The sequence below is a fragment of the Glycine soja genome, chromosome 6, assembly GCF_004193775.1.
Source record: "Glycine soja cultivar W05 chromosome 6, ASM419377v2, whole genome shotgun sequence".
Lineage (NCBI taxonomy): Eukaryota > Viridiplantae > Streptophyta > Magnoliopsida > Fabales > Fabaceae > Glycine > Glycine soja.
In genome coordinates, this window is record NC_041007.1 from 2405680 (window position 1) to 2413457 (window position 7778).

The following is a 7778-nucleotide window of genomic DNA, read 5'->3' on the forward strand; positions in this document are numbered from 1 at the left end:
TTGTAAAAAACGAACAAGAATCCTGAGTTTAAAAAGGAAGTTGGATGCATGTATCCACACTGATGACAATACAGAGGCGTCGGTGTCCTCATAAAGACGTCAATGAGAACTTATGAACTAAGTCGACGAATAATGTCTTAAACATAAAGATCATGGGAAAAAAAATGTGAAATCACTTACATTGGATACATCAAACACTAAAGATCAGCATACATGATCCTACGGGGCACTTGCCTTTCCCAAACTAGAGAACAGAATTCAAAATATTATGGAACAGTTGCTTCCTGGGATCGTAACGAGCTACATGCCACAATTCTAGCGCAGAAATTGTCGGGTATTGTCGCGAATGAAAAGAATCCCTCTTCCATGAATTTGCAAAAAACAAAGAAAGTCCTTGATGTCATTTCATGATTGGAATAGAAGCCATTTCTTTTTCAAATACCTCATTTTTGAAGAGCTTTTTCTGCTTTATCAGGAAGCATAAGCTCTGGTGGGATCTCACGAACAACACCTAGCATAGAGTCGTACTCCTCATCTATACGTGCAAACTTCTTTCGCAGCACCTTCTCAAAGTCAATTTCATCAAAGGGCTTTGAATTCTCGGCTGCGTGGACCTGTGCAAGGTTAGTATAATTGGTGGCTGACTGGGAGATGAAAGCTTTCTGTTCATCAGCTAGCTTTCTTAGGAACTTTGCGGGATTGCCTGCCCATACCTGCAAAATTTGCAAGTTTGTGCTTACAAATCACAAATCACAAATAACAAATATAGCATGCATTCAAGAAAAAGCAGCCAAACAGACCTTAGAACTTAAAATATCTAGCCCAGGCAAAAACTGATAAAAATTATTAAATACCGAGGACCATCTAAGATAGCTTCAGTCTTGCAATTTGGTCAACCAGTCAAAAATTCCACACCTGAGGGCATTCAAGACTTTATAACACGGTAATTTTCAGGTGCAAGTTATAAACTTGAACCTTATAGGATGCGAAATTATTCCATGAATACATCTCAGCAGCAGCAGAAGCACAAAATCATTCAAACGCTACTGCACCTAATTGGTCAAGCGAGATAGCTTACCTCTCAAGACACATCCATACCAAATGGATGATCCTATTCCAATGACGGAGGCACTTGGAGCAACAAATGCATCCTTATCAACGACAGGAGCCTTATCAAATACGTTCATCAAAGTTCGATGCCTAGAAACTAAACACAACAAGGAAGACAATTACTTGACATATTTCTTAGCATAATAGCAAAACAGTAAACACAGCACACTAATCCCTTTGCTTACGAATCGAATCGAATAAGGGTAGAATTTAGAGTGGAAAAGAATCATGATAGATAATATTGGAGAAATTAGGGATCAGAATGAAGAAAATGAAAATGGGAAAGAGAGAGACGCTGCTCCTGGAGGCGATCAATGGCCTGACCAGTCAGTCTCTCGAATCCAGAAACCAAGGCTTCCCATTTCCTCACTTGAGTTTAAAGGAGGGTCGATGCCAGAGTTTGCCAAAATAAATAAATACATTCTTCTTTCTAATATAATGTATTAAAAAAATAACATCTCATTTTATGCTGTAATTGGTTACAAGAATATTTTATAAATTATTTTTTCAAAATCTTAATTGATTCATATTAATACTACATATTTCAATATATTAATTTCTATTTGAATAAAATACACATTATTCACCAATTTTTTTATAAATAAAATACACATTTAAATGTCACCATATTTATATATATGCCAAACAAAATTTAAGTTAGATCAAATAAATTTATCTATATAATATATAGATTTGAAGTCGTAAAATAATTCATATTTATTTTATATAAACATATATAAACCAATAAACCATATTAAATTATAAAATTCTGACAAGCCTGTCTCGCCACCAGTCCATTTTTTAACAGGCCTAAGCAGGATATTCAATATAGGCTAACAAGGTTGACGTCTTTTAGACAAGCTCATTTTTCTTGTGGTTGATTCATATGATATACTGCTTACCATCTCCCCCCGAGAAAAGTAAAAAAAGGTATCAACCTAATCCAACTTGACCAGACATGCTTCACTAAATTTAATGAACAAATCTCTTTTGTTAGTAGTCATTAGAGTGGATAAGTAAAAGCAAAACTAAATATTTTTAATAATGATCTCTTTTGTTTAGAAGTTATGTGAGCGTAGAAATTCTAACAAAAAATTTTAATACATCAAGAATTCTATGCAATGAAAAACTTTATTGAAAATCTAAACCAAAAATTAACCATTTATCACAAACCCAAAACATATTTAACCCTTATAAAAATTGGCCTAACATTAGTGGGTTTAAAAATTGACGGGTTTAGCTTTAATGGGTTTAAAATTAAAAAAATAGGGCAAAATATAACATTTTATCATACCTAGTTGTAGTTTTATCGCCACTGTACAACATGTTTAATACAAGGGTGATACGTTTGTTGCCGAGTATCTAACACAGCTTGGGACCGGCTGTGAAGCTAGTCCACTATACACAAGAACTTCTAAAGACATGCTTTTATGGTGGAAAATTGGTTTTATAAAACCCTTCATTACATGGAAAATAAAAATATGTACTTTCAAGATAAACTCTAGACGGTAAAGGACCAATAAGTTCGTTTTTACATAGCCCACTTCTATTCTTTCTGTGAACTACAACAATTGAAACCTTTCACCCTCCATGAAATAATCATTATTCCAATCGTAACTTTTCAATTGGCTAGATAATATATGTAAAAAGGAAGATGCATGTATCCACACTGACGACAAAAACCCAGGCGTCGGTGTCCTCATTAATAAAGATGTCAACGAGAACTTATGAACCAAGTTGACGAACAAAGTCTTGAACAGACAAATATTAAGGGGAAAAAATGTGAAATCACTTGCATTGGATACATCATACACTAAAGATCAGCATAGAATATCCTACATGGCACTTGCCTCTCCCAAATTAGAGAACACAGTTCGAAATTTATGGAACAATTGCTTCCTGGATTGTAAGGAGCCACAATTCTTTCGCAGAAAATGTCAGGTATTATTGGGAACGAAAAAAATCCCTCTTCCATGAATTTGCAAAAAACCATAAGAGTCCCATGATGTCATTTCAAGATTGGAATAGAAATACACTGCTTTTAAATACCTCATTTTTTAAGAGCTTTTTCTGCTTTATCAGGTAAGACATTATCAGGAAGAATAAGCTCCGGTGGGATCTCACGAACAACACCCAGCATAGAGTCATACTCCTCATCTTTACGTGCATACTTTTTTCGCAGCACCTTCTCAAACTCAATTTCATCATAAGACTTTGAATTTTCAGATGCATGGACTTGTGCAAGGTTAGTATAATTGGTGGCTGACTGGGAGATGAAAGCTATCTCTTCATCAGTGAGCTTTCTCAGGAACTTTGCGGGATTGCCTGCCCATACCTGCAAAATATGCAAGTTTGTGCTTACAGATCATGAATGACACATATGACATGCATTCAAGAAAAATGAGCCTAACCGACATTGGAAGTTAAAATATCTAGCCCAGACAAAAACTGATAAAAACTAAGCAGTGCTTTTCATCTCCACCATACCTCCTAAAATTCCTCATTCATTACCTTAGCAAATGGATCTAAGGTTACTGCTAACGGAATTGGTCAAGTTCCCCTCTCTCCTTTATTAAAATAGAAATATGTCCTTTTTTATCCCTAATTGTCCTTTTAACTGATTCTTTTGTCATATAAGAATGTGGCACAAGTTGAATAATTGGCACAAGAGATCGATCTCAAGGTCTCTACTATCTAAAATCGATTCCTTTTGTGTCTTGTGTTGCTAGTGTTACATCTGCAAAGCTTTTTCATAAATGCAAGGGTCATCCAAATTTGTCAAAATTAAAGCAAATGGTTCTAGGTTGTGAAAAATTACAAGTGCTAGATTGTGAATCATGTCAATTAGGCAAACATGTTTGCTCCTCTTTTCCAAAACAAATGGAAAAAAGATGTAATTCTTCGTTTTTTATTTTTCATTTAGACATATGGGGTCCAAGTAGAGTCTTTTTCTTTGGGTTCAAATATTGTCACTTTTATTGATGAATTTTCTCAATGCACTTGGTTGTACTTATTTTGTTCATAATGTCTCTCCAGGATTCAATAAACTCTCTGCTCAAGCCATAAAATCTGCTGTTTTTTAATAGTCTAGGCTTTGGGACAAGGACAGTTATATGAAGATAAAGGGAGTAACCAAGTTATTAGGCATTGTGATGCAGATGGGGCAGGGTCTCCAATTGATAGGCATTCTACTATCGGGTATTATGTATCTATTGGTACAAGTATTGTCTTATGGAAAAGTAAGAAGGAAGATGTTGTTTGGTCTGGTGCAAAATCTGAATATAATGCTGTGGCGACAACTACTTGAGAACTTGTATAGATTAAATCACTTAAGGAGTTGAAGTTTTGTGATGTTCAGCAAATGAAATTACATTGCGATAATCAAGAAACTATTCATATTAATTCCAAACCAATGTTTCATGAGATGACCAAAATATAGAAATTGACTGTTACTTAGAGAAGGTTTCATCCAAGGAAGTTATTACTGAGTTTTGTCAGCTAAAAGGACCACAAATCCAATAAACTTGTTCCAAGCTTAGTGCATTCGATCTATTTGCTTCAGCTTGCAGCAGAGTGTTTGAAACGGTTTCTATTTTGGAAATTAATTCTAGAGTAGATGAATAGACACAGACTTTGCAGATGAATAGACAGAGATTTCAGTCATCATTGCTCTCTGGGAGTTTCACTTTTTCATTTTTACTACTCTTAAATGTAATTTATTTTGAGATGTATATAAATATAGGTGTTGTTGAGTGCTTTTTCGCTCAAGCATTTCACCAAAATCTAGTCTGCATCTAAAGAAAAGGATAAGGGCTTTATGTTTCAAAAATGTTTTAGATACTTAAATATCATAAGGCTGTTGGATAAAATTACAAAGCAAAATAAAAAACCAACAAAAAAAATTCTTTAATAGTAAATGGTGCTTGCACATACAATGTAACCGTCATGTATGGTAAGTTTTTTTTTTTTTTTACTTTTACAATAACCACTTTAAAAGTCAAACCACCAATGATTTTTGGTTGATTGATAATGAATTTTTTTTATACTAAAAGTGCATAGAAACTAACCTCAATCCCTATTCCCTAAAAATTCCATGAAAAAATAACAGAAATATAAATAAATAAACACATAATTATAATTGACCCTCCTTGTCCTAGACTGGCGGTACAGTATGTTAACTCAATAATGGAATCATTCCCATAAACAGTTTAGCATACCACGAACATGATCCTAATCCTCAGTAACTTAATGGGTGTAGCAAAATAGGAAACACCCACAGACATACCTCCCCAGAAGGAATCCTTGTATTCTGTCTGACAAGGGCTCCAGCAGCAACCATGGCATTTTTCTCAACAACTACACCATCAAGTAGTATTGCACCCATACCAACAAAAGCCTCATCCTCAACAGTACAACCATGGATAACAGCACTGTGGCCTGTTCGGTAAAAAAGTTAACAAATTCCCATCAAGAGTAGAACACAGCACCATTCTTAATCATGACAAAAAGGTTACTCACCGACAGTAACATTATTCCCAATAATTGTAGGCAACACCTTCCCACTTAAATTTGACTTTGCAACATGCACCAGAGAGTTGTCCTGTATGTTAGTTCCAGTTCCAACTCTGATGCTGTTAACATCACCTATTCATAAAGTGAATTTCAGACATGACTACCGCATATATCTTAATAAACATTGAACAACACAGAAATTCAATTTACATTAAAAGATAAGAGAAATGCAAATTCCCATGAAATTTGTTTAGAAATAACAGAAATAAAGCATTAAAATTATTCCACAAATACATATCATAGCAGCAGAAGCATAAAATGATTGAAGTGTTGTCTATGAGACCTAATTGATGGAGTGAGACAGCTTACCCCTCAAGACAACTCCATACCAAATGGATGATCCTCTTCCAAGTTGAACGTCTCCAATGACGGAGGCACTAGGCGCAACAAATACATCCTCATCAACAACAGGAGCCTTATCAAATATGTCCATCAGAGTTCGATGCCTAGACACTAAACACAACAAGGAAGATGATTACTAGATATATTCCAAAGCATTATATAACTCTCCAGTCATAAACATGGATCATAGAGTATAAGATTATTATAATATTGGAGAAATTAGGGCATGGAAATGAAGAAAATGAAAAAGGGGAAAGAGACAAACGCTGCTCTTGGACGTAGTAACCGCCCTGGAGGAGGGAACCGAGACGATCAATGGCCTGTCCAGTCCCTCGAATCCAGTTACCAACGCTGTAGATCGCTCTCCCAAGGGTTCCCATTTCCTCAACCACTTAGTGCTTACACTTCGAGTCCCAACCACAATGCTACTATGCTAGAGTAGTAGAATATCCCTGTTTCGTGGAGAGGGCAATTTCGGCTTTCAATTACTCAAAACAAAAAATGGGCTTGGCCCAAGACTAACTGGGCCGGTCTGTTACCAGCTTGTGGGTTTTAAAAATTTGGTAATCTGCTTCTGTATAAACAATTTAAACTACACGCATGACGCATGATTGCAATTTGCAAACAAGAATTAATATTAATAAGTCTTGGCCAGAGAAGCCACATTTGCCATCCATAGTAGTTCAAATAAAGAATATTATGCTAAATGCTGCCAAAATTTATATTGAGGAAGGTGGAGGGGACAGTTTAGTACTCAGCAACTAGTGTTTCTTTATGAAATTTGGAAGTTCCCTGTTAATGCCAGCTTTGCCCGTGATTAAAATGTATTCATCACTTTCTTTTTAGGAATTATTTATTCTCAATCTTGTGTTAGAAAATTTATTCATGTATAATGTATTTCTTTGATTCTTGATAGAAGTATACAGGAAAATAGTGACTTTTCACTCAGGTTTGGACGAAGAAATCCTAGTTATTTAGGTGATGATGCACCGCGGTTATTACTTCATTTTTAAACTACTACGTTGGAAGAATATGGGCTAATTTCTTGACTTTCTATTTCTCACAATTATTATTATTTTTAAAAGTCTAGCCTTTGTTGACTCTGTCTCTTGCTTTGTTAAAGACTTATAGGAACCTTCTAACGGTATTGAGAAGGGAGTTCCAACGTTCAAGGTTATAGAATAGAATCCAGGTTAATATAAACCTCAGTAGTTCAGGTGTTTGGATTACATTTATACGTTTGCAAGTGGAAAACAACGTAAAACGAAAAGGTAGAAAAAGGAAAATATCACTTCCCTGAAACTACACTTGCGGCCGGTGTAAAATATAATATATCTCTGGCTGCTGGTGAGGCTGTTAAGACTTATCATATCTAAATTTTATGTTTTGTTTTGTGATAATGCGATTGGTTTGGAAGGAAGTTAGCGAAGTGGAGAGAAATTGTTTTAAATTATTTATCTAATTTGATTTTAAAATTTGGAGAATAGGAAAAATGTCATGCAAAAAAAAAAAGAAGTATAAGATAGTTATATGTAATGAATAATAAGTAAGAAGAAAAGTTAATACTACAATATTATAAAAATTAATTGTATGCCTTAATAACTTGTATAAAATAATGCATCATAATTTAGAACTAGGAAAGTGATCATCAACGAGACGGAGTGGGGGATTAAAGTATTGTGAAAGCTCGGCATTGGTAAATTACTAGAATCAGAGTGCCAATTGTACCAAGCCACGACAGATTCTGACTTATT

At 34.8% G+C, this 7778-nt stretch overlaps 1 protein-coding gene and 1 long non-coding RNA gene across 2 annotated transcripts; both read right to left on the reverse strand.

Annotated features, from left to right (window-relative positions):
• Positions 1 to 1549, reverse strand: LOC114414644. The gene is made up of 2 exons (XR_003667245.1): positions 1079 to 1549; positions 1 to 713 (listed from the first exon to the last, which is right to left on the reverse strand). It is a non-coding gene; the product is annotated as an uncharacterized LOC114414644 (long non-coding RNA).
• Positions 1550 to 2753: 1204 nt separating this feature from the next.
• LOC114414645 (gamma carbonic anhydrase 2, mitochondrial-like) lies at positions 2754 to 6464 on the reverse strand. The gene is made up of 5 exons (XM_028378984.1): positions 6290 to 6464; positions 5992 to 6135; positions 5629 to 5754; positions 5396 to 5547; positions 2754 to 3445 (listed from the first exon to the last, which is right to left on the reverse strand). Exons 1-5 carry the CDS (start codon positions 6402 to 6404, stop codon positions 3161 to 3163), a joined length of 822 nt encoding a protein of 273 aa, XP_028234785.1. The 5' UTR covers positions 6405 to 6464; the 3' UTR covers positions 2754 to 3160.
• Between the last annotated feature and the right edge of the window lie 1314 nt (positions 6465 to 7778).

Coding starts and splice junctions, on each gene's coding strand:
- LOC114414645 (XM_028378984.1), bottom strand. CDS start 6,404: ATGGGAACCCTTGGGAGAGCGATCTACAGCGTTGGTAACTGGATTCGA. Junction 6,136..6,289: donor TTACTACGTCCAAGAGCAGC/GTTTGTCTCTTT, acceptor TGTTGTGTTTAG/TGTCTAGGCATCGAACTCTG. Junction 5,755..5,991: donor GTATGGAGTTGTCTTGAGGG/GTAAGCTGTCTC, acceptor CTTTATGAATAG/GTGATGTTAACAGCATCAGA.